This window comes from Cibotium barometz, chromosome 16 (genome assembly GCF_041138505.1).
Source record: "Cibotium barometz isolate CiBa-2024 chromosome 16, ASM4113850v1, whole genome shotgun sequence".
Lineage (NCBI taxonomy): Eukaryota > Viridiplantae > Streptophyta > Polypodiopsida > Cyatheales > Cibotiaceae > Cibotium > Cibotium barometz.
In genome coordinates, this window is record NC_141061.1 from 6,077,604 (window position 1) to 6,104,357 (window position 26,754).

Sequence of the window (26,754 nt, forward strand, 5' to 3'; positions counted from 1 at the left end):
TTCCATTTTCTTTTTTACAACATAATCTTCATGAGCACTCGTCTCTATTTATAGCATTTACTCATTTTGCCTGATCTAAGACCTCGTATGCTAACCTTTGCCATGGCATCGACTGCTTCAACCCCCAATCCTCCTCCTCCTGTGCCGTCTGCTAGAGTAGATGAGTTGAGGGGTGCTCTAGCCAGCAAAGGATTGGTGGTGAAGGACTCCATTCTTGCACGGCTGGCGAAGTCGAAGTCTTTCAAAGGCCTTTCACTACCAGAAGCCCTAACCTTCACAGAAACGTTAGCGCAGGAGGCAGACCCAGGGTTGGAAAACCTAGCGCAAGAGGCAGACCTAGGTCTAGAAACTTTAGCGCAGGAGGAAGAGTCAGGGTTTGAGAAGAGGCTGCAGGCCCTAGTTGCACAGAAGCCTAAGACGGAGGCCTCTGAAGATGTGGCTGACTTCCCCAACTCATCTGCGGTTTCAAGGAAAGATGAAAAACATGATAACACGCCATCGCCGTCTGCAGTAGAAGAAGACGGTAAGGTTTTGCCTCTGAGCGATGCTGCCCTGCACAAAGGCTCCGAGGACGAGAGGAAGCAGCGCCGGTCTGAGCGTTTTGGAACAGTTTCTGAGGACGAGAAGCTGAAAATGCGAGCTGCCAGGTGCCCCTCAAAAAACCACACACAGCATAGAAAAGCGCCAAATAATGCTCGCCTTAGTCTCAAGCTCATGTTACATATAAGAATGCATGGTTAGGCTAAGGGTTGCATGGCTCTAAGCGTAGGCAGGTAAGCCTATGGCTTAAGAACTTTTTCAAAGGGTAAAAGAAACTCATAAGAGCATTGGCAAATGCATGGGTATGCCTTAGCCCTTTTCTTTGAGGCTTATGGTTAAGCCTTAGCCTCTGTTTTGGCTAACTGAGAATCTTCAGAATGTAACAAATGTGCAGTAATTTTGTACCCAACATGGCATGGTTAAAGGGAGGGTTTGGAAAAATTTAAGAACTTAAGAGAATGCAGAAATGCATGACTACAGCAGGGTTGTAAAAATAGCACGGGGATGCATGATTTACCCTAGCCTTTTGGTTGGACTTTGTCGCAAACCGCACATAATGGGGACCTTGTGACTTGGCATCTTCGATGCCTTGCTGTGACCCCCGCAAAAAAAACTCCCACCCCCACAAAAAGAAAAAAGAAAACCTTTTGTGCCTGCGACAAGAGGATTTTTTTGGTGTCCTTAAGAGTGAAAGTAATCGACAGAGAAATGTGGCATATGATCCATGTGTAAATTAAAGGGGGGAGAGAGAGAGGAAGAAAGAAAGAAAGTTATATTAACGTCTTCAAAAGACCCAAAGGGTCTGCGAGACCATGGATGAAAAAAGAAAAAGCAACGGGAAACGAAAACTGATAATTGAAAGCTAAGATCTCAGACTTTGCGATTATACAAGGTGAAAAATCTTCCAATGTTGAGGCATCTCTAGCAAGAAAGGTTTTATCAACGCTTCTAAGGACCCAATAGGTATACAAGGCCAAAAAGTAAAAGTATTACGTATGCTCCATGTGTAATAAAAATCATATACATGGAAATAAAAAAAGGGTATATGTACCAATGAAAGGTGAAGCGAGTTTATGTGTCATCTTTTTGTAATATAGGATACATGAAGTCAATGCCCATTGGGGGTGGTGCTACTCAAGGTGGATAGAAATGTTAGGTACAGTATGTTGTTCACATGCGAAAGCTTTGGGAGTCTTCTTTCAGCCCTAAACACCTTTCAGGAACATCTTGATGCAAAACGCAAATAGAAGATGGAGAGAAGTATCAAAAACGCAGAGAGCCGCCCAAGGAGCACCACCAGAAGTGCGGAAGAGGATGGAAGGCCTAGCCTGGCCTAAGGGTCTCCCCACCCACAAATCCCGGTTGTCGACTAGAAGTGGGGGATGAGGGAGACCATGAGGCAGAATGCCCCTTATAGAAGGGCAGTTAAACACCGGAACCCACAATGTGGGATAATGGCTGCCACGTGGCAGCATAGGAGAGAAAGGCGATGAAATCCAATGCCAATAAGAAGAGAGAGAGATAGTTGTATTTTCAGTATATTCAATATAGTACAATAAGGTACAAATCTTGGCAAGCCCTACGCTACCCCATAAAATGTAGTCTTGACTCTAGAAAGTCCTATTCTATGATTCATATTATAAAGAGTTGATAGTTATATAGTCTTGTGGGTTGACTACCATGAGTATATAACATGCACTTTTCTAAAAGATGAATTTGGGCATGTTCTTGGATTTATCTAGGTATATATATATATTCAATTGCTTAAAGGAATGATGAGTCTAGCCTTTTGCTATTGATTGGTGAGTTGCAGGTCGGCCAGCTCCCTTGGACATAAAATCTGTCACCACTTCTCTAGCTCCATGTATGTGAGTTGCACATGCATGGATGACTTGTTTTTGATGCCTGGACATTGCTTGGTATTTTGCCTGTGAATGTCTACGGGTATCGGGGACGCCTGGACAACCCGTGGATATGCGTGTGCACACCTGTTTGGGACTCATATAGTTTCCTTATGTGTTTTGGAGGTGGTAAGTGTGCACACTTAACCCAATTTATTCATTATTTCATGTTACTAAGGTTTATTGGGTGCAGGGTTCACATTCACTTAAAGTGTGGGCGGACACACTTATAATTTTATAAGTGAGTTCACATCAGGTTGACTATTTTTAATGAACCAAGGCCAATTATGAGAGATGGGTACCCGGGCACTCCCAAATAGCTCCATGAGTTGCTATTCTGGGTGTGGGAGGGCCAAAGTGGGCAAGCCCTAACTTGTAGAGCACTCATCAGGAAGTCGTGGGCTGTTAGGAGCTGTTTTGGATAGGAAAAACAGCAAATTTACTCATTTGTATGAGCTACAAGTGGAGTACATGCCAAGAGCAAGAGTCCCAGGGTTGGCTGGCTACTATTTCTCTCTACAAGGCTGGCCGACTGCATCTAGAGGGTTGCTGGCTGTTAAATTTGGTTCCAGAAGCTTGCGCATGGCTGTTGGGACTGTTTTTGTGCTTCTCTGCTAAGAACAGGGCTTGGACGGAGTGAACAGAGCCTCAACAGGAGCTGGCCGATTGTTATAAGGGCCATTATTGGCTGTTTTTACAGGTTTGCAGGAGGTTTCTCGTGACGAAACTTGAGCAAACATGTCTCTAGACAAGTACCAAGCCTAGGGATGTGATTTGGTGGAACCTGTGGGTGGCCAGTGAGCCAAAACCATGGCTGGTTATTGTTTTGCAGGTTTGGGACAGCACTTTGTTAGAGGGTTGGTGACCGCTCTATCAAAGTATAGGAGTGGTTGGTGATCACTCTACCCTGGTTTGTGATCGAGGGTATTCCTACAAGAGCGGTTGGTGATCGCTCAACCTTGGTTGGTGACCGAGGGTGTTGCAACAGGAGTGGTTGGTGACCACTCATCCTTGGTTGGTGACCGAGGAGTTGCAAGTAATGTGTTTACCTATGTTTTCACAGTTGGATAAATCTGGTGTCGGCTGGATGAGTGTGTACTCTCTGGGCACCCGCATCTTGTATATATAAATACTTCTGTCGGTAATAAAGATACCTCAGGGGGAGGCTGGCCCAACTTCAGCCCGTAGTGTTGTGTCATGTGCAAGTTGGTTTATGTTTGCAGGATGTATATGCTCATGTAATGTTTCACAATGATGATAATCATGTATATGCCAGGAATGGTTGATGTATGTATGCTGTTTTGGTAGTGAATTGGTTCCGTATACACGTGCCCGTTTGTGACAAAATCACTCCTTGTTGGTCGACAGCACCATGGTCCACCCCATTGCCTTCCATACCTATGCTAGCTGATGTAGCTCCATAACCTAGTTTTATCTTGCTGCAATTCAGGGATTAGCACTGAGATTTGCATGTCCATGTGCATGTACATGACATCCCCTTCTGCAAACTAGTTGATGGGATTCCAACTTCTGACCTAGATGACCGTCATCATCCCTTTGTCTCCACACAGACTCCCATATCTGTCATCCCTCCCTTCCTGGCAACCTTTTCACTGAAAACCCTGCCTTGTCTGTGACTCCACTCCAAATCTGATGAAGATCTGTGCATCTGTCACTTTGTCCCCTTGCCTTCTTGCCCTGTCCTTGAACACTTTCTTTGGTCTTCTTTTCTTGAGTATTGAGTCCGGCACTCTCACTCCATCCCTTGGACGATCAACATCCCTTGCAACCGTTTTCCTGAAAGCCTTTCTTGGTATACCCCAAGTGGCGCTCAACTCACAGGGTTGCCATTCCCCTTGGGTCTTGTGGAACACCACCAACCAACCTCTTGGGAACTTCTTCCATGTCTTGCTGTCATGTGCATGAATGTGCCATGAACATTTCTCAGAGATTCTCCAGCAGAGGTAACCAGAAAAAGACCATTAGAGCTTGGATTATGGAGCACAGGGTGCAGATTGGCTAGGGCAGACTTGGAGAGGACCATAGGATGCTATCGGCCAACTACAGGACCTGTCGGCTGCATGGTGGAGGGCAGGCGCTTCAGCGTTGGTTTTATTTGGTCCAGTCGCCTGGTTGACTGCTGGTCGGCTAGCGCTTCATATTTCCCTCTCTACTCTCTCTATATATCCGCGTTTTGCATCAGCATGTTGCCAGGAGTGTCTAGGGCTGAAAGAAGACTCCTAGAGCTTCCGCGTGTTACATTGGAATCAGAGCATCAGGCTCAGCAAAGCTAAACACTGATTCAGTCCCATATGACGGTGTACAGGTCCAAGGTACAGGAAAGTACACGGATACGAAGCCCAAGGCAAGGAACACAGAATCGGGAAGAGCTCCCAGGAGGTTTGTTGGTGGTGTTCCATAGAGCCAGAGGGGATGGTAGTCCTGTGAGCCAGATAGGTTCTCGGGCAACGGTCCCAAGGGAGGTTTATCCTCCAAGGGTGATGTGAGAGTGCCAGACTCATTTCTCAGGAATGAAGACCAAGACGGTGTTCAGAGTCAGGGCAGGAATGGATTGTGGACTAGATGGAACAGATGCATAGATCTTCGTTTGAGACAGAGTGGTTTGGAGAACAGGCCGGGATTTAAAAAAAAAGGGTTGCCAGGGATGGATGGATGACAGAGGGACTTCGGGAAAAAGAATGGGATGATGACAGTCATCCAAGAACAGGTTGGAATCCTGTCATCAAGTTTAGCAGAGGGGGATGTCATGTGCATGAATGTGCCATGAACATTTCTCAGAGACTCTACAGTAAGGTAACCAGAAAAAGACCATTAGAGCTTGGATTATGGAGCACAGGGTGCAGATTGGCTAGGGCAGACTTGGAGAGGACCAAAGGATGCTGTCGGCTGACTATAGGACCTGTCGGCTGCATGGTGGAGGGTAGGCGCTTCAGCGTTGGTTTTATTTGGTCCAGTCGCTTGGCCGACTGCTGGCAAATCAGCGCTTCATGTTTCCCAAGGGTCTATAAAAGGCACCCAAGGCTTGTTATTGTAACCGTTTAATCCTCTAGGGATTGGGTCTTAGGGATCCAAGTAGGGACCAGATTTAGGGTGTTTACCACCTTTTATGAAGGCAGCCTAGGGCTGTAGCAAAGTACCCTTTTTGTACTAAATAAAATATAATGAATTTCCCGGCACCTCTCTCTCTCTCTCTCTCTCTCTCTCTCTCTCTCTACTCTCTCTATATCTGCGTTTTGCATCAGCATGTTGCCAGGAGTGTTTAGGGCTGAAAGAAGACTCCCAGAGCTTCCGCGTGTTACACTTGCGTCACTCTTCTTTGACTATGCATCTTCATCTGGGACACCATTTGCCACCATTTGGCCACTCAATTGGTCCACCCGTGCTTTCTCATCATGTATGTGCATTGGATTGGTGTCCATGGTAGTCGTATATGCCGGGATTGATGCCACTCATGTGATACTGTGGACTTGGCTTTCCATTGGGACTTGTGCCTCTATATATACATGCCCGGAAATGCCTGGTGGATTGGTGTTCCGTTGGGTCTGGTACCTCGTGCACTTGCCTTGAGCACGTCTATTTTGGTATAGTCTCATGAACGGGGATTGTCCATACCAATGCTGCATTGCATAGCATCTTTATGTGCTTCCTTGCAATTGAAATTGCATGGTGTTTTCATGCTTCCTTGACCAATGTGTAGTTTCGGGTAAGGGGACGCTCGCTCGCGAACCGTGCGTGTGAAACTATTTGCTTACATGGTTATGTGGCATGTGACTTGTGGTAAGTATTGGTCATAAACCTAGCCTTAGGAGTTAACACTAATTTATAAGTGAGTGTGTACACACTTCATTAAGTTTTGGGCGACCAAAACTCACTTATAAATTATGACCAGCCCGGTGTTCACACAGTGATGTTCCGAGGTGAACAAAACCCAATGTCCACGGCCCAGACCTTATCCCCTTTGTACAAAGGGAGTAACCAGCCATGTGTCCACTCTAGCTTGCTCCACAAAGCATCTGCTTGCCACCTACACTGGACAACTCACCACCTCACTCCTCCACTTCTCTCTAGAGATAGGCGCCTCCTTCATGAGGGCATTTGAGCTTAATTTTTGCACTTTCTCCTTCCCAACTCCATATCTGAGTGTGGTAAGTATTGGTCATAAACCTAGCCTTAGGAGTTAACACTAATTTATAAGTGAGTGTGTACACACTTCATTAAGTTTTGGGCGACCAAAACTCACTTATAAATTATGACCAGCCCGGTGTTCACACAGTGATGTTCCGAGGTGAACAAAACCCAATGTCCACGGCCCAGACCTTATCCCCTTTGTACAAAGGGAGTAACCAGCCATGTGTCCACTCTAGCTTGCTCCACAAAGCATCTGCTTGCCACCTACACTGGACAACTCACCACCTCACTCCACTTCTCTCTAGAGATAGGCGCCTCCTTCATGAGGGCATTTGAGCTTAATTTTTGCACTTTCTCCTTCCCAACTCCATATCTGAGTTTGCTAAGGTGTTTCTCAAGCTTCCAAGAGTGTTTCCGGGTGCTAATCACTCTCCTACACACTCCCAATGACTGAAATTCAGCAAAACAGCTCTCTTTATTGCTGTAATTGCTGGTCTTTTTTTTTGAAAACCCTAATTTCAGCCCTCCTTTCTCAAGTTGAACCATAGGGGAAACTTTCCCAGGGTTCCCTTCATAGTTACAAGGGACGGATGGCCAATAAGTAGGGAACGGGGACGAGGGAGGGAACGACACTCAAAAAATACTTTTTTTAAAAAGTTTTTCTACTCCACACTTATTCTACTTTGGAAGTACATCAAAATGAGTACAAATTTACACTAAAGTGGTAAGCTTTTGAGTCATATTAACAAAATACGCCAATCAAAGAGTGAAGGCATTGACGGTTGAGGAGGATGCTATGGTTGAAGATGGCTTGAGCCTTGAGCAATGAGAGAGAGAGAGAGAGAGAGAGAGAGAGAGAGAGAGAGAGAGAGAGAGAGAGAACCTAGAGGCCTAGAGGCTTGGAAGTTGGAAAACTCAAGAGGCTTGAGAGAGAGAGAGAGAGAGAGAGAGAGAGAGAGAGAGAGAGTCTAGATAGTAGAGAGTAGAGCCTTGTGTGAGAGGCTTGGAAGTTGGAAGTTACTAAGTTAGAAGAAGCTTGAGGGAGAGAGACTAGAGAGAGTAGATACACTCATAGAGTGTAGCTTGAGGCTTGAGGCTTGAAAGTTGAGAGAGAGAGTTGCTTGAACTTTGAAAACTTGAAGGGGTGTGTATGTGGTTGTAGCCTTGTAGCCTTGTTCTTATATAGATATTAAATAGGCAAGAGAGAGAGGCAAGGGCAAGACTCGAGAGAGAGAGAGGCAAGGGCCAAGCCTCAAGGGCCAAGGCCCAAGGTCCCAAGGCTCAAGCCTAAAGGCCAAGCCTCAAGGCAAGAGAGAGGCAAGGGCCAAGGGCCAAGGCCTTAGCCTCAAAGGCTCAAGGCCTCGCCAAACGGCTAGAAACGGCCAAGGCAAACGGCTAGAAATGGCAAAAAAAAACCAATCTGACTGCGCGTAACGGCTCCCAGCCGTCCTCGTTCCTACTGCCGTCCCCCACAGTCGTCCCCGTTCCTACTGCCGTCCCCTTCACCGTCCCTTGTGAGGGACGCCTTCAGGGGGACGTCCGACCGTCCCCTGCCGTCCCCGTTTTGCTGAACCGTCCCGACCCGGCGTCCCTCCGTTCCAACAGTCCGTCCCTTCCGTCCCCTGTGACTATGATTCCCTTCATCCTCTTGAAGACTTTTGTTGCGAAGAAATGCGATAGATTGAAGATCTTATCACTTCAAGGACTTCCATCGTGAAGACTTCTGCTATCATCGACTCTACTTGCAATTGGTAAGCTTTTATGCTTAAATATGGAAACAAGTAGCAGGAGGGAGGAACTGGATTACAAGATCACATACCCTGTGTAGTGTTCTCTTGTCCTACGTGCTCTTGCAGATTGTTGCTACCATGTGTTGGTGGAACAGTAGAGAGCAGATGGTAGGGAACATGGGCACTTGAGAGGGTAGTGTGAGTTGCAAGTCTACATCAAGGCACATGACTCCTTCCCATTCGGCTTTACAGGATCTCTGCAGGTATTTTGGTCACATTCTTACTGGGGATACATCCACTATCCCAGTTCACAGTGAGGGCAGGTTGGAGATAGTTCCTGATGGCAGAGGGGGGAAGAATTTCTCCCAGGTGTTGTATGTTCCCACACTTGGTTTTCATGTGTTGTCAGTGCATCAGGTTTGCAAGACCAGCGTACGGGTGGAGTTTGATGAGCATTTTGTTGCTCTCCGGGACAAGGCAACAGGCCAGGTAGTGTGGTAAGGCGGAGTGGAGAATGGAGTCTATAAGCTTTCAGCACTCTCTCTCCTAGGTCCTCAGTTTTGTGATGAGTGGCAGTCTGGTAATGGCCACTTAAGTGTGGATACGTTGCAGGTGCAGGCTTTCCGCCGGGACCAGATGGAGGATAGCTTGCCAGTTGATGGCAGCAGTTGGCAGGAACTTTCTAGTACTGATGTTGGTGGTCCTGCCTTGCTTTCCAAGATGTCCCCGTGGAAAGAACATCCTCATCCATAGGAATTTCTTTGTCCTGAATGCTACAAGACATCAGAGCATAGGTCACCTGTAAAGTTTCCTCTGACTAACGAACACAAGATGGCAGTTGATTACTTGCAGAAGGAGGTGGATGTTGCGCATTCTCCAGGCTTTGTGGTTCCGGATTCAGAGGGGGTGTTTTACAAGTTTCAGAAGGCCTTGCGTGGTCTTTAGCAAGTTTCTAGGACTTGGCTTCCCACCGTATAACAGGTGTTGATCCTTGTGAGCAGTGTGATGCCTCTTTGACTCGGAAGCAGAATGGTTCATTGATTTGGTTGATGGATACCAGATTGAACGGGAGCTTCCTGGTGAGGCTGTTGAGCTCGTATTTGCAGATGTCTCTTTGGGAGGCAGGATTGCGTATCTTGTGGTTTCTGCAGCATGCGAAGGATCATGGACTCTTTTGCACAGGAGAGGGATTGATGGATGGAGTCCGACTCCACGGTTGGAGTGACTCAGATTGGGGAGGAGATCGAGACACAAGGAGACCTACTTCAGGCCTAGGAGCAGTTTTATGGAGCAGTAAGAGGTAGTCATCTTTTGCCTTGTCATCGACAGAGGTAGAGCATCGGGCTGCTCGTGATACGGTTTGTAAGGTGGTGAGGTTGCATGGCAGGATTGGGCTTCCATTGGAGGAATCCACGGTCATCCAGAGGCACTTTGTTCGTCAACAAATTGTTGCTGATGACATCTTGCTAGAGTTCTGCTCGACAGAGGACAGTACGGTGGACCTCTTCACGAAGTCGCTATCTCAGGATTTGCTCAGGCGGCACCCCAGCTCCCTATGGTTGGTTTCATAGCTAGGAGCTGAGAGGGGGTGTTAGAAGTCATCTCCTGTCTTTATGTAGACACAGGGCCTTTGTTGTGGGTGTGCCTGCCCTTGTAGGTGTTTTCTCATTTTTCCTTGCTCCTCGTATTTTTTCCCATATTTTTTTTTCTCACTCCTCGTATTTTTTTTCCATATTTTTTTCATTTTTTCTTGGTCTGGGGTGGCAGTCGTGTGCTGGCAGCTGTTGTTCTCTTGTTTTTCTCTGGCCGACTCTACCCGACCTTGGGACAGTGCTGGCCGACCCTGTTTGTGCTGGCCGACTGGCCTTTAGAGCAGGTCGTGGAGAACTGGATCCAGTCGGCTGCCTTTGGACAGTTTCAGGAGCCACGCACTAAGCTGTGGCTATTTGACACGTTGGTCACATCGGCCATGCTATATGGAGTACAGATCTGGGGGCCTAGCCTAGATCGTCACAGTCGATCAGGATGCACATACGATTGATGGAGATCAATGGAGAGACCACTTGTGTCCATGATCTCCAGGATGATTCGGACTAAGGCCTCGGTACCCCATGAGATTATCCGAGCCGAGATGGGAGCACCACCGATCGTAGTCGAGGCTCTTGCCAGATCAGTGTCCTTCATTCATAGCACCTGGGAGCTTCCCTGACACCGGTATGCACGACTTGCTTTAGAGTCCTCTCATCAGCTAGCCATGGAGGGAGACACTTCATGTTGGTATGCGTAGATAGCATCCTGGTTTGAGCTCCACGGGTTCAGCTTAGACAGACTTCCACCCTTCCAGTACTCTCTAGAGGCACCCTCTATCACCTTGACACATTCTGAGATTAGTAGAGTCATCAAACAGGACCTCATTCAGTTGGACACTAGGAGGACATGGCTAGAGCCCTCATAGGAGTTAGGGACGAAGATGGCTTTCTATAGAGACCATCTTCTCCGCACCACTGAGGATGGCTTTATACTTAGACCAAGCTACATGGATACCCATTTGTCCCATGGATTGAGAGGTGCCATTGGGCAGATCCGCACCTCTTCACATCAGTTAGAGATAGAGACAGGCAGATTTAGAGGCATACCTCCAAGGGACAGGATATGTCAGATTTGTTTTCAGAGAGGGATTTGGACCACTGGCTAGAGTCATGGACTATTGTGATCAGCGATGCTTGCGTTTTTATCTCCTGGAGATCTGCAGGCTCAGAGAGTCCATTATGAGGAGCAGACGCCCGACTGGCAGGGAGTCCACACAAAGACAGATCAGTGACTTCTTCAGAGGGACTACCTGGGAGGACACACAGCCGACAGCCCAACAGTGGGCACCCCGTGGGACTCTAGTTGAGAGAGCTATCTAGTTGGGCAGATCCAGACGCCCTGATGGGAGAAGAATTTTAGGGTTTCATGTGGGAGACATACACAGAGAGAAGAAGGGAGAGAGAGAGAGTTGTGGGGATAAGTCAACTCATCAAGTGAGTGTGTGACTCCCCTATCACACATGTATATTTTGCACTAGTACACACAGTGCACTTAGTACATTAAAAGTACTAAGTGTACTATGTACTATAACTTATGGGCTTGTACACACTATAAGGGTGGGTATAATGCCTTTACCCCAACAACCTCCCACTTAAAGGCAAAGTGCCCTTAAAGGAAGGAAAAGAAAAATCAGCATGTACATGATAATATACAAGGCCATATCAAGGCTGAAACTGGCCTCATCCAATGCCCATCAAGTGTCTGCAATGAGCAAACCGCTCCGGAGGCAAACTCTTTGTCAACAGATCAGCCGGGTTGTCATCCGTATGAATCTTAACAAGCTGAATTTGCTTGTTCTCTATCACCTCTCTGATGAAGTGATACTTATGCTTCGTCTTTGACAGGGTTCTTTGCCAACTGGATGGCACTCTGACTATCGCAATGCAACAATGGAATATCCTCTGTAAAACCCAAATCAACCACTAACCGAGATAGCCATAATGCCTCCTTGCAAGCCTCTATGGCTACAATATACTCGGCCTCTGTAGAAGATAAGGCAGTGTACTTCTGCATCCTGGATATCCATGACACAGCACCTCCTGTGAATGTAAACACATAACCAGTAGTAGACTTCCGGTTATCTGGATGACCGGCATAATCCGAATCCGTGTAACCATGCACTAATGCATCATGTTTGCCAAAGCATATGCACATATCCTGTGTGTCCTTCAGGTATCTCATGACACCTTTCACTGCTTCCCAATGCTTCTTGCCAGGTTTGGCCATGTATCTAGAAACCACTCCCACTGCAAATGCAATGTCCGGCCTAGTAGCAACCATGGCATACATGAGACTGCCACAAGCTGAAGCATACGGAATCTTGGTCATATCAGCCCTGTCACTATCCGACTGTGGGCTGTCCATAGCATTGAGTTTCACCTATGGAGGCAAAGGAGTACTAGTCTTCTTCCCCCCGTCCATATTGAACCTCTGCAAAACTTTGCCAATGTATTCCTTCTGAGACAAATACAACAGATATCTGTCCCGAAGTATCCGCATACCCAAAATGTGATTTGCATCACCCAAATCGTTCATATCAAAGGTCTGATGCAGCCTCTTCTTCAAGGCATCCATCTCTTTACGAGATTTCCCGGCAATCAACATATCATCAACATACAAGATGAGGATCAATAGACTGCCATCCAAAGCTTTCTTGGTGTATAAGCAGTGATCTATGTCACTTCTCCTGAAATTCTGGGATTTCATGAATGTATCAAATTTATGATACCATTCCCTTGGTGCTTGTTTGAGCCCATAAAGACTCTTTTTCAGCTTGCATACAAGCTTCTCCTTTCCATTCAATGCATAACCCTCTGGCTGTTGCATATATATCTCCTCATGGAGATCACCGTGAAGAAAAGCAGTCTTCACATCCATCTGAATCAAATCCAGATCATCATGAGCAACCAAAGCTAATACAGCTCTAAGTGTGGTCATTTTGACCACTGGAGAGAAGATCTCATCAAAGTCCACACCATATTCCAGCTTGAAGCCCTTAGCCACTAACCTGGCTTCGTATCTTGGCTTTGCATCAGGTGCAACTTTGAGCCTGTAAACCCACTTGCATGGCGAAACCTTCTTGCCTGTAGGCAAATGCACCAACTTCCATGTTCCATTTTTGTGCAGAGAATCCATCTCTGACTTCATAGCACGCTCCCAAAGAGCCTTGTCTGCCCTCTACCTCATGGTTTTTGGGCTGAAGCTGTTATGATAGCCGTTCATCTTATAAACAGGTCACCTAACACGAGGCTTGGTGGGAAAGTGCCGGAGGAAGTATGGACAGGGAAGCCTCCGTCCTACAAGCACTTGAGAGTGTTTGGTTGCGTTGCGTACGTGCACATACGCAGGGAAATGCGCACCAAACTTGATCCTAAGTCTCACAAATGCATATTCCTAGGATATGGTGACAGAGGTGAAATGGGGTATAGACTTTGGGATCTAGTGAATAGAAAGATTATACGCAGCGATGATGTCATTTTTGATGAAACATGCATGTATAAGGAGCCTGCAAGGCAACAGGAGCCTGGCAGAGTCATCTTTGATGATGATGGACATCATGGACAACAACCAAGGGCTGTAAATCAGCCATTACAACAGCAAAACCAGCCCTTAAATGGTGCTGAAAATGGTCCAAATGGATATACCACAGTTAGAGGAGATACCGGGCATGATATTTCAACCTTATGGCATGGAACAGGAGCCACCAATAGGTGATATGCAGGCTGGACAGCAACCTGCAAATGATGGTCGTTGGGTACGGAGGTCCACAAGACCCTCCAGAGCCCCTGACAGGTTTGTTCCAGGGGTTGACTACTTGATGCTCACTGACTGTGGGGATGGTCCTATTCATCCTCTCTGCTGTCCCGTTTTGTGGAGGATCATAAGGAGTAGAGAGCTCTGCCAAGAATCTTGCATGCATGGTTGTCACCCAAATAAACTATTCCTTCATTGCCAGCAGTATACCTGACAAACAAGTCTCTGCAACCTGTGACATGAAAGGAGGCACCTGAATCAATGATCCATGAGTGCATACCATGACCATCTCCTGTAAGAAGTGAATGGGCATCAAGTGAAGACGTGAATAGGACTTCATCCTCACTGTCACCTGCATGTGACACATTGACTTCTTCAATTTTGACTCCACTTTTGCCCTTTGGCTTTTGGCTTTACATCTTTGGCTTCATCTTTGTCTTTGTCCTTTCCTTTTGATCATTCTTCCATTTGGAGCATTGCTTTTTGATATGTCTCTTCTTGCCACAATAATGGCATTCCAAGTCCTTTTTGGAGCGGGACTTGCTCCTTCCCCGTTCTTGGCTTTTACCCCTTTGCTGGGATCTCCCACGTGCATTCATTGCATTGGACTTTCCAACAGAGTTGTTTTTCCTGTTCATCTCCTCTTGAAGGAGAGCACCCTCCACATCTGCATATGACAGCATAGCATTCGAATTGCTAGTGGCTGTCCTGAATGTGTCCCAACTCTCTGGCAAAGTGCATAAGAGAAAGGTGGCTTTGAACTCACCGTCCATTGCCAACTTTTGATTAATGACCTGGCTAACAATACCATTAAACTCATTTAGATGGGCTGTCATAGACGCCCCTTCCTTTATCTGAAGACCTATGAGTTTCTTCAACCAATACACTTTGCTTGAGGCACTTTGCTGGGCATACAAGTCCTGCAATCTTTGCCACATTCCCCAAGCTGTCTTCTCTTCACGAATGTTGAAAAGTAAAGAGCCTGATACAGACAACATGATGGTGGATCTTGCCAGCTCATCCATATCTTCCCATTCTTCAGCAGTAAGAGAAGCGGGCATTACACCCCTTTCTTTGATAGGCTTGTGCTGCTTCTTCTGGAGCAACACATTATAGCACTGGGTTTGCCAAATGTCATAATTATGTGAGCCTTCAAGCTTCTTGATGTGAAGCAATGAAGAGCTCTCACCTGTGGTTGCCATAGCAATATGCAACCTGTCACAGTCAATGCCTGACTCCCTGCAAGATGTGCAAACGCTGCACCAAAGCACACAAAGTGCTCACAGTTGTTCTCCCAAAGTTTATCTCCCACTGCGGAAGCACAAATGCAACTCTACTCCCACTGTATGTGATAAAATCACCAAAATCTGGTTGCTGCAGATTTAGGACAGCACCTTAGATGTGCTTTGTTCCCCTTCCAAAATACTGTACAACAGTACCAAGTGCTCACCAATGATGTACCAAATCTGTACCGGCAAGTACAGCAGCTGAAAATGAACCTTTTCCTCACTCAAATCAATGTACAACCATGCCCAAACTTGCACAAAGTTGTACCAAATCTGTACCAGCAAGTACAGCAGCAATAAATGCTCTCCTGGCTGTCCAAATGAGTGAAAATCAGACTTTTACAGTCCCGAATACTGCATACAACAGTCCCGAACAGAAATTGGGCAAAAGCCCCTTGACTGCAAGCTGATTTTGAGGATTCAAGGCATAAAAGTCTTGCCTGCTGCTTTGCCAAGCTCAACAAGCATAAAATCTTGAAAAGCCCCTTGATTTAAGATCAATTTCTGATCATACATGGTACATTGACGCACATGATGGCAGCCAGAGTCTTCATAATGCTTCCCCCTGGCCACACATACATCCAATACATAAAAGCCCCTTGATTTACAGGCACATTGAGTGCTTGACAGGCATCAACACATTGCCCAAAGCATCAAATGCGAGTGCCTGCATGCAAATCAACCCAATCGGCACAAAAGCCCTTTGATCTGCACTGCAATTTGCTGCAATTTAGGCCCGAATGTGAGATTGCTCACATCATACAGCATGTATGAATGCCCAATGGCACAATTACATCAAAAGCCCCAAATTTTGACATCCAATTTCCTGCAAATTGACTTTGATTGTGACCAATGTCACCCAATTTTGCCAGTTTTGCTCAAAATTTGAGCAATTTGGCACCTGTACCTGCTCAATTGATAATTGTACCTGCTCAATTGCAAATCCCAAAAAAAATTTGAAGCAAATACCTTTGCAATTTCTGATTGCAGGAAAGAGGAGGGGGTCGTGCTGATGCTGCTGCTGTGCAGGTGAAGGACTCCTCAGGCGAGAGCTCCTCAGGCGTGCTGCAGAAGACTGAGTAGTAAAGCTCCCCTCTGCTCGTGCCTGCCTGGTGATGAGTGGTCAAACTGACAGGCGTTTGCCTCACGGCAGGGCAACGCTAGTGTTGCGAACTCTGTAGCGTGGAGTCAAACTGACAGGCGACGGGCTCCACCTCCTTTACATACTCTGAGCAGTCCTCCTCTACGCCCAGCCTCCTTGGCTGCACGACGCCCGACTCCTCCAGCTGCGCGCGCTGGCGAAGCGCCGCTGCCCTTTTCTTCTTCGCTCGCTTGCCTCCCCTTCGCGCTACGGGTACTCGCTCTAAACTCTTGCCAGCTAGCGGCGTTTAGCTTTGGGCGGAGGAGGCCGTGCCGAGCGACGATTTCTACTGCAAGCCTCCGCGCTGGAAGCTATTCGTACTGCAGGAAGCTTGCTCCGCCTGCGTTCCGCTACGATGCACTGAGCTATGCCTTCATCATCGCTGACAGGATCCGCCGCTCTGCACTCCTCCGGCCTCACCACGTTGCTGTTGAGCTGCTGTAGATGAAGCGATGGAGCTCTGCCTGTGGCTATTCGATAGACGCCTCACAAGTCCATCCACAGTAGCTCTTCGATGTAGAAACCCTACCACTCTCTACCACAGGGATCTCCTGTAGCCACAGTTGATGGGAGAAGAATTTTAGGGTTTCATGTGGGAGACATACACAGAGAGAAGAAGGGAGAGAGAGAGAGTTGTGGGGATAAGTCAACTCATCAAGACTCAAGTGAGTGTGTGACTCCCCTATCACACATGTATATTTTGCACTAGTACACATAGTGCACTTAGTATATTAAAAGTACTAAGTGTACTATGTACTACAACTTATGGGCTTGTATACACTATAAGGGTGGGCATAATGCCTTTACCCCAACACGCCCGAGGGTTTGTGGATCCTTACATCAGAGACGGTGCCGACACCGGAGGATTCAGAGCATCACTGCGAGGCATCGGGCTCGTCTGACCAGGCATCTCACTATGGCAGATATCTAGGCCATCCGGCAGAGACCCATGCTAGAGCTCCTAGGATGATTACCACTCCAGCCATATACTGTTGTACTCACTATCACTTTTGAACTCCCCCATATTCATGTATTCATGTATCCATGTACACATGTACCCCATTTTGACTAGTAGCATTAGCTTCCCACTCTCCCTAGTTGCTGCTTCCGGATGCTCCCTACTGATGTATTGTAGGGCTAGATACTTACCTTCAGTCCTTTCTTTTCTTTTCCAGATAGTGTATCAGATGTCATATGGTTGTAACTTTGGTCTCATAGGTCACTTTGGCTTTTTGAAGACGTTAATATAACATTTCATTTCATTTCATTTCTCTCTTGTGCTGTTTGTTTGCAGTGCGTTTGCTCGTGTTCCCAGATTTGGTCATCATCGCCGCTGCATATTCTGATAGAAGAGTCCATAGTCTTGAGGGCCGAACTTACTCGTATGCAGGCTCTTCTCCATGCACAACAAGAAGAATTGAATCCCTACCGCCTCGAGGATCCAATGGTACATGACCGTTTGAAAGCCAAGAAAGCTGAATCTTATATGGATCATGCAATGGCAATGATTGCTCAGGAGTTGCACATGCAACCAAGGGATGCAGCAAGTGCGTACTTGGCTCGTACCGAGGATGCTTATGCAGAAAAGGCAACCATCCCACATGTCTTGGAATCCCCACAGGTGTCCGAACAAGAACTTATGTCTAAGAGGATGAATCTTCATGCTATGGGAGAGGAACAATCAGTGACTTCACGCCATGCAGGAATACCCTATGTAGCCCGTGAAGGATACAATGTTTATGGTAGTGGTCAAAATGTATGTCAAATGCCATTGCCCGCTGAAAATATGCATGCACAACACATGCAACATGGGTTGCAATTTTCTGTTGGTGGAGGTATTCCACGTATCTCTCATGCCACTCATAGGGAGAAGCTATGGCTGAAAATGTACCAATGCATGTTGAGGGGCAAGCCATGCCTCATGCTTATAGGGCACATGTATCTATGCCTTCTACATCACCTTTTTCTCTTAAAATGATGCCAGTCACAGGGGCTGTCCCAATGGACAAACATGGGGGAAAACATGTTGAGATGCAGGCACATACACCAAAGTCTCGTGACTTCAAAGCCGGAGACAAATCTGTGAAGTTTAACGCATATCATGGGAAATATGATGCATCAAAGGCACTTGCTTTTATTGCCCAGTGTGACATTGCTTTTAGTGATGAGGATTTCACTCAGAAATCCATGATCTGGCATGTAAGCATGTTTATGAAGGGCACTGCTGCCCATTGGTGGCTCACGGAGAAGCTCTCACCGAATCCTGTTAGATCATGGGAAGAGTTCAAGGAGAGATTCTATGCTCAATTCTTGTCTCCCAATGCATTGAATGAGATAACAATGAAGTGGGATTGGGTGAAAGCAAAATGAGGGGGAATCAATGAATGCATATATACAAAAGTTTTGGAAAGTGCTTTTGGAGGTGTCTTCATTTATGCATGCCACCGAGGCGAAGAGGAAAAGAAGGTTTCAATTGGGATTGCAACCCGTGTACAAAGTGGGACTATAATTCCTGGTCACACCTCACACCAACTAATCGTAGCCGCCACTGCCACCGAACGATTGGAACTCAAATTGAGTCGATTCAATAAGGCTAAACCATCATTTCAAGGCAAAGAGAGGGTTGTCTAAAACCTGCAAAATAATGGACAGCCACCTAAAAAGGACCAAAACGAAGATAAAAATGGTCCAAAGGCTGAAAATAACACTACCAAGAAGCGTCCTTCAAAGAGAGAGACTATGTTCTCACTTCGGAGCAGAAAAAGCAATATATGAGCGAGGGAAAATGCTTTATTTTTGGTAGCACCGAGTATATTGCAAAGGCATGCCCAAACAAGAAGAAGCGTGATAATGTAAATGCATCAAAGCCTAATGTGCATATGTTCCAGATGTGTAGGGCAATACTTCACATGATAGCAAAGACAGGGTTGTATGTAAAGCTTAAGAATCAGCCGGCTTTGTTCATGTTTGATGATCGTGCAACTGAGAACTTCATATCTACACAGATGGCAGCTGCTTTGGGTATTGAAGTGGAGGACATGGGTCCTCAAATTGAAGTAGGGGCTGCCTTTGTTGGTAGAGAAGTGCATGTCATGCCTATTATTGCGCATACACATTCAAGGCTATGTGGATCATGAGAATTTTCTTGTGGTGCCTTTGAATGGCTGTGATGTATTGCTTGGAAACCCTTGGCATACACGTATTGATCCGTGCAAGGCTTATAAGACCAACAGGATCACCTTCATGTATAAAGGCTGAGAGCATGTAATTGATGCTGGTGAATAGGGTGATACTATTTGCTTCAGGACATTTATTAGCATTAAATGCTATAAAAAATACTTTGCTTTTTAGAAATGCTACGTGTGATGCCAACCAATTGAAGGGCTGCCCAACCACCTGCTGATGCACACCTTATGCTGGCCGACTGAGAACTCTTGATGGCCGATTGTAGCAATGAAGCTTCAGAAGCTGTCGGCTGAGTCCTAGTCATGGCCAGGTGTGCTACTGTTGTCGGCTGAGTCCTAGTCATGGCCCGGTGAGCTACTGCTGTCGGCTGAGTCCTTGTGGCCATGGGCCCATAGGCCTGTATACTATGTAACTAAATGCCCTAATGCAACTCTACAGCTATGGCTGGACTTCTACATGCACTATTTGATAGATTCTCCAAGTGGGTTAAGAGGACTGACACTTGAGTGACCTCTTAAGGCTCAGAGATTGACCTACGTAGCTCATGGTTGTCTGTCCTTGGACTGAGGGCTCACAATGGGGCCACGGCATACGACAATATATTACTAAAAGGGCGATTCCTACTGATGAATACCATTATACATACATTCATTCATACAATTCATGCTCACTAGCACCTCTCGAAGTCATCCACTATTGGGAAGCTAGGAATGCCACTGCCATAGTTGAGCTCATGCAAGCCTCAAGGCCTTCTGTCAGAGTTTCATTCGTAGCTCTAGCAGTTCCCCTATGTCTCTGACAGATGGGCACACCTTGCAGAGAGAGATGTAGCACGTGATTGCACAGGTCGCATTGATCTCGAGCATCAAATCCAAAAATTCTTTATCAAAGAGGGGAATGACTTGAAAGTCAAGGTTGCTGAGTATTGGCACTTTAACACGGAGCACGCCACCACTGGCTCCGCCAAGTCTCAGGAAGACCAGGTCATTACATTATTAAACAAGTTGCCACCTAGTTTCTTTACTTTTGTCACAGAGACCTTTAGTTTAGAACCTATGTCTAACCTGTATGAGTGTGAGTGCCAACTCCTGCGCTTTGTTCAGTTGCATGACTAACTACACTCTAAGAAGCCATCTTCTTCCTCCTCTACCCAAGAGGGGTCCCTTGTTTCCAATACCACCTCTACCCACAAATGGCAACAAGGGAAGGGGAACAACAACCCAGGTAATCAAGGTAAACCTCAAGGCAACAACAACGATCCCAAAAACCTTGCCTTGACTCTCACTCCCTATTGGGAGAATATTCCCAAAAAGAATAGATACTACACTCATTGCCAGATGTCTGAACATGTCGATGATGAGTGTGGCATTAAAGGTAGGGAAAATAGAGGTTACAACCCCAACACCAAAAACTTGAATTGCCAAAACAACCAAGGTGGTAGCAATGCCTCAAATTGGCGGTCGAGAGGAGGTAATGCTCGAGCACCTACTTTGCAGGGTTCCCTACCAAGGAATGAGCAACAAAACAGTGGTACGAATTGGCCTAGATCTTCTCAGTGGTGCACCATTGGTTAGGTTGCTCAAGGTCCCCCCCCCCCCCCACCCCCAAGTCAGTATCCTTTGCCACCTTGGAAGGGATGTCTGAGTGGTCTTCTCTTACACCTCATCCCGCCCCCTCAGCCAATGTCGCTTAGGCCACATCTAAGTTAAGACTTTGTTTGGCCACTCTTCCGAAAGGAAGAAGAAACATCGAGCTAGACGAGGCAGTAAGCGTATGGAAGCTTTTGCCCTCGTTCAAATCTATCAGTTACCTGATGATCAATATATGCCAATTATTGAAGCCCACCCAACTCTTTCCTGTGGCCATCTGGTCACTTGGATAGTCGACAGTGGAGCCACACACCATATGGCATGCAATGCCGATATTTTCATCCCTCAGCGTCCTGGTAAGGGTGAAGTTTGATGTGGCAACAATACACTGATGCCCATCAAATCCATTGGCACTGTCCCAAACATAGGTTCCAACCAAGCAACTTTGGACAATGTCTATCTTGTTCCTAACTTGGAACTCAACTTACTTTCTTATGCAACCAAGGTTTTCAACCATCCCAATGTGATCCTAATATCTATATCCATTAGGGGATGGTGTGCTACCTAGTGTTGTATGTCGATAATCTTATCATCTCTGGTTCTTCAAATCAAGCCAAAGTGGTTGATATCATGGCACAATTGAGACAAACATTTGAGATGACTGATGTCGGTCTTATCTCATATTTCCTTGGCATGGAGGTGATCCAACATCTTGATGGTATTTTTGTGTCATAACAAAAGTACTGTCTTCAACTCATTACTTCCTTTTTTCCTAATGGTGCTATCCTTGTAACCACCCCACTGGATCCAACCATCAAACCTACAAAGGAAGAGGATTCACTGCCACATGAAGAGTGAGCCTACCGACAAGTGGTTGGAGTTCAGTAATGAGGGTTGTTCTCTATCTAGCGGGAACCTATATGTTTGGACTTCACTTCAGTCTTGGGTTCACCTTGCATGGTTACACGGACTCTGACTGGGCCGGTGATATCGATTCTTGGCGTTCTCATGGTGGTTATTTGTACTCACTTGGATCTAGCCCTTTCTCTTGGTCTAGCAAGAAGCAGGATACCATTGCAGGTTCTTCAGCTGAGGCCGCGTACTGCGCACTCTAAGACGCTACCATTGAGGCAACTTGTTGAGGAGATGTGTGTTCCCATGGACACCACTACTACCATCTTCGTCGACAGTCAGAGTGCGATTGCCCTTGCCGACTATCCTATTTTTTCTAACCACACCAAGCATGTTGGTGTTCATTTTCACTTTACCAGGGAATAGGTTGAGCTTGGTACTATTAGGCTCCAATACATTCCTACGGTGGACAGAATTCTGTCAATCGGCCTATCCTCGAGCGTCTTCGCGAGCAAATCGGCATCGGTCCTCCACCATCACCCTCAGCATCTTGAGAGGGGGATCATCCTCACCATCTGCATTATTTATCATTGTTGTAAAGGGCACATGAGTTAGCGAAAACCCCATGAGGGCACTGCTCATGTGAAAACCCATTGCATAGCATTTACCATCTTGCATACCCTTTGCATCACATTTTGTTTTTTGTGTTTCGGGCGCATGTATGAATGAAAACCCAAATGGGCATTCATGCATGTGAAAACCCTTGTATTGTAGCATTGATCGAGTACAACCCAAACTCAAAACACTCTACAAAAGACGAAGAGCACATGATCTACACCCACAACAACCAAAGCCAAATACTCGTCATGTTCCTCTTCACCCAATTACCATCTTCTTCATCTTCTCTCATGGTCTCCTTTTGGCCTGAGGGGGTAGCCCAAATGGCCCAAAACGGCGCCCAAGTCCTCATCATATTATATAAAAAAACCCTACTCTGGTCGGTTTGTGCTGGCCGACTGTTGCTCCATGCACTAATGCACTATATAAATGTGCCCTTGATAATCAACACTCCATCCATCATGGTCAGCAACCAATACGTCAACCAACGGAACTAGCAGCCGTCAGCTCAGCAATGCAGCAGCCGTCTTCATCAAACCGGCCATCATTGCATACGCATCACCACGTCATCAAGCCCGTGCTATTCTGCAGCACCCAGGAGCAGCCTGTTCGCGCCTCTACAGTAGCACACATCTGCAGCTCTGATCACGCCCTCTTGAAGCTCTGTAAGCAGCCTGATCTCAGCTCAGCTGCACAGTGCACTACAGCAGCCTTCGACTACTTCGACTACTACCTACGGAGTGCCACCGTTCATGGACGCGAGCCTTCGTCATTGACCACACGACTCTGCATTGACTTCGTCCTTGCTTCATCACCAGACTACTTCTACATCGGGTTGCTTCATCAGAGCTTCACACTCGAGGCCTCTTGTACTGGATTACATTCACCATTATACATACATTCATTCACCCATTTGTGTTGATTTGCTCTGATCTCTCGCACATTTGGTCCTTTTGTCCTTTTGCCCTCACACAGTCGGCCAGCTTCTTGAGGGCAGTTGGCCTCCTTCGCCAGCTTCACTTCTCACTATATAAGCTCTTCCCTTCATCACTTATAATCCAGTTCATTCCTTCATTGGCACTTGTTCTACATCATCTGCTGGCTGGTATTGCCATTGTAAAAGCCTCATGCTACATAATAAGATGTTCATTGTCTGATGTCTCTCTCTCTCTCTCTCTCTCTCTCTCTCCCCCCTATGTTTTACTTCCGCATTATGCAACTTTATCATGGTATCAGTCGCTAAGGTATCGGCTTCCACACGGCGATCCCCCCTCCTGCAAGAAGGTTTGCGTTTTTTTCTGGAGTAGAGAGGTACCTGTGTTTTTCATCAACTTACTGTGTTTCTTCAAGGCGGCTGCGTGTTCTCCTTGGGTGCTGTGTTTTCTCAACAGTGGCTGTGCTTCTTCCTTGGTGGCTGTGTTTTCATGGTACTTGCGTTTTTTCTTCTCCTCCACTTTCTTCTCTGTCAGTGATCGTTGCTGGTGGTGTGTGGGCTGCGTTTTCAGCCTTGGACAGCCGTTGGTCTTCTTCTTCGCGTGTGGAGCGCTACAGACTTGTGGCATCTTCAGCTTGCCTCTTCTTCGATGGTTCTACCTACTTCGTGGGTGTTTTCCGGCAAGTTTTGGTGGACTGTTTGTTGCTGTCCAGCCCCTTTCTCTCTCAGTTTTGAGAGGGGGTTGCTTGGTCCTTGTACCTCGTTCCGTTGGAGAAGTGTTGGAGGTTGGTGGAGTACTGAGATCATCCTCATCAGTGGCACAAAGGCTTGCTTGCAGAGGGGTGCTATTGCTGTGGATATGGGTTCCCTCTTGGAGGAGGCATCTATCCTTGTTTCTCAAGAGTAGGTAAGGTTCCCTCCTATTTCACTTGAATTACACTTTCTCTCTCTCTAAGCTCATTTTCTCTCTAGAAACTTATCTGAAAAGGATGATTGATAACACATACTCATACATATATGCGATTTCCTTGGGGAGAGATCTTACAAGACGTGTCCAGAAACTTGGATTCCCTATCACTCACTATGTCACAAAGCAGATCATATTATTTGAAAAGCTGCTCAACGAACTGTTGTGCTAGTCGGTTGGTTTTGCGGTCGTCCTTGTGGCCATCTTCGTCAGCCTGCCTACCACTACCCACATAGCATCATGCGCTCTACTGGTCCGTGGTAATGTGACAATAAAATCCATGGAAATGCTTTTCCATTTGTTAAAAGGAATCTCCAGAGGATGTAAGGGGGAAGGAGAGAGAAAAGAGAGAAGGGGAGATTTGCACACCGCCTTCCACTCTTTTGTTTCATTTATTAGTTAAAGGCTCCTAGCCTTGAGTAGTCATGAGTCTTGGTGGAGGGTCATATATGACCTTCCAACCATTCCCTTGCACGAACAGAGTATATATTATTGCATGCCATTAGAGAGTAGGACACGCCTGTCTCTGCATGCTCCTCATGGCCACAACTGTCTTCGGCCAAAGAAGATATTAACATGATGAGTCTTGTTGCATGTGTTTCAGATTCGGTACTGCTAAGGATGAGAAAGAAGAGGCAGAAAAGAAGAGAGCCCGTGCTGCAAGGTGGTATGAAATTTAAAGCTAATATGTTAGTTTTGTAAGTGCCTGCATGCAGCACCTATTGACTAGCATCTCCCCCGTAAATATTGTCAGGTTTGGTATAGTTGATGAGGATGCGAAGAAAAAAGCTCGTCTTGAAAGGTTCAGTAAAGAATCAGAGCAGGAGAATCATGTGGAAAACGAGAAAAGGAAAGCAAGGGCTGCAAGGTACTCCTTTACGGTCTCTACTTTTTTTTTGTTTATGGTTTTAAGTGGGACACTTTCATTCCTGAAAGCAACTTAGATGTAGGGAAACCAGTTTCATAAAGGTTACGGTTCACAGCCTGGAAAATGAGATTGACAAGCAGGTAATGTATTTTGAGACTAACTTTTAAGCCATGGTTTTGAATATTGTCGTATTCTGTACCAGTACAAACCACCATTATACTTAATGTATGGATATTTTGGATACCATATGGCATGCAAAGGTTTCTTGAAGGTATTAGAAGGCCTATTCGTCCTAGACCTTGATTGGGCAGCACTGTGGCCCGTATGCTGTCAGAATATGCAGCGGAAATGATGACCAAATCTGGGAACACAAGAGCAAAAACGCAGGCAGAAAAAACAGCACAAAAAGAGAGAGATGTAGGCGTGTAACTCTGCTCTGATATACACAAGAAGATCCCGAATATGATACAAATGAGGTATGGGGGCTGGGGTCCTATAAATACCCCCCTAGAGGGCAGTCGGCCAGCTGAAGAGAAGCCCACGACTGATAAATATGTCCCACGACTGCATACAGGCAGTCGGCCAGCATACAGATGCCTCCGCCTACACAGAACAAGTCGGCCAGCACTCTGACAGCCCACGACTGATGTAGATCCAGTCGGCCAGCTTCAGAGTGCTCCTGGCATCACCTGGCAGCCCTCCCAAGCCTCAGAAAAAATGGGAAAAAATAGGGGAAAAATACGGAGTGTGGGGAAAAATGGGAAAACACCTCATAAGGGCGGGCACACCCACAACAAAGGCCCTGGTGTATAAAACTGGACAGGAGATGACTTCTAACATATGCCTCATCCATGCAGCCTCTAGGCATCCTCCATGCCCAAATATTGATACTTCTTATTTGAAAAAAAGGCACCCTATCTAAAGTACTTTCAGGACTCTACTCTTACCAGAAAGTGTGCGCACTGTACCTAGCATTGTTAAACATCCTGGTTGAAGAGTAATACCAGCATTTTTTTTAGTGAACAGATGAAATGGTTGTGTTCCAGGTTTGCTACACAGACTGAAGAAAACCTTTTAATGTTCAAGGAGAACTGATTGCCTGTGTACTAGAAACGAGGCCACCCAGCTTGTTACAAGAAGAATTATGCTTCAGGTGTATTTGCATCATAATTTTGCGTTCCTTTATAAATTTATTTTATTCGCACGAGTGGGAAGTAAATATTGCAGATGTTTTTTTTTTGGAGAAAACAAAAATATTGGAGATGGTTTTGAACCCTAGGCAGACTGATGGCTTGCTGTGGGTTTCTTTTGGAAAATCATGAATGCAGCCAGTGGCTTTAGTGACTTTTCACATGTTCTTGTGTGCTTGCTCATGAGAAGCAAGACAACAGGTTTGAGGTCATTGGCCGGGAGCCTTGAACTCTCAACACATCAAGTTTGGGGCCTTGTCAACACAAAAGCATTGTTTGCAATCGAGATGCCAGCCCTTTATTTCTCAAGTATACTGGTTGTCATGTTCTTAACAAGTACTCCTGATCAGTGACTATATGAGAAAGTGGATATAGAAGCTCAAGTGGGGAAAGTGACTCACTCTCCATAGGCTACAAATACTACGGTATCACAAATTATGAAAATTTCTGTTTTTTTAAG

At 46.2% G+C, this 26,754-nt stretch overlaps 1 protein-coding gene across 4 annotated transcripts; it reads left to right on the forward strand.

Moving 5' to 3' along the window:
• Nucleotides 1-26,754, forward strand: LOC147630297 (uncharacterized). 4 transcript variants are annotated; one of them, XM_086810138.1, is made up of 5 exons: nt 49-647; nt 24,841-24,900; nt 24,991-25,104; nt 25,181-25,244; nt 26,151-26,754. In XM_086810138.1, the coding sequence occupies exons 1-5, from the start codon at nt 88-90 to the stop codon at nt 26,166-26,168; spliced, it is 816 nt and encodes a 271-aa protein (XP_086666264.1). In that variant the 5' UTR covers nt 49-87; the 3' UTR covers nt 26,169-26,754. The 4 variants fall into 4 exon arrangements, with proteins under 4 accessions (XP_086666267.1, XP_086666264.1, XP_086666265.1 ...); XM_086810139.1 differs by having other exon boundaries at nt 25,187-25,244; XM_086810140.1 differs by having other exon boundaries at nt 25,196-25,244.

Excerpts from the sequence above, each read along its gene's own strand:
- LOC147630297 (XM_086810138.1), top strand. The coding sequence starts at position 88 with ATGCTAACCTTTGCCATGGCATCGACTGCTTCAACCCCCAATCCTCCT. Across the intron at positions 648-24,840 it reads CTGAAAATGCGAGCTGCCAG|ATTCGGTACTGCTAAGGATG; the intron begins GTGCCCCTCAAA and ends CATGTGTTTCAG. Across the intron at positions 25,105-25,180 it reads AGGAAAGCAAGGGCTGCAAG|ATGTAGGGAAACCAGTTTCA; the intron begins GTACTCCTTTAC and ends AAAGCAACTTAG.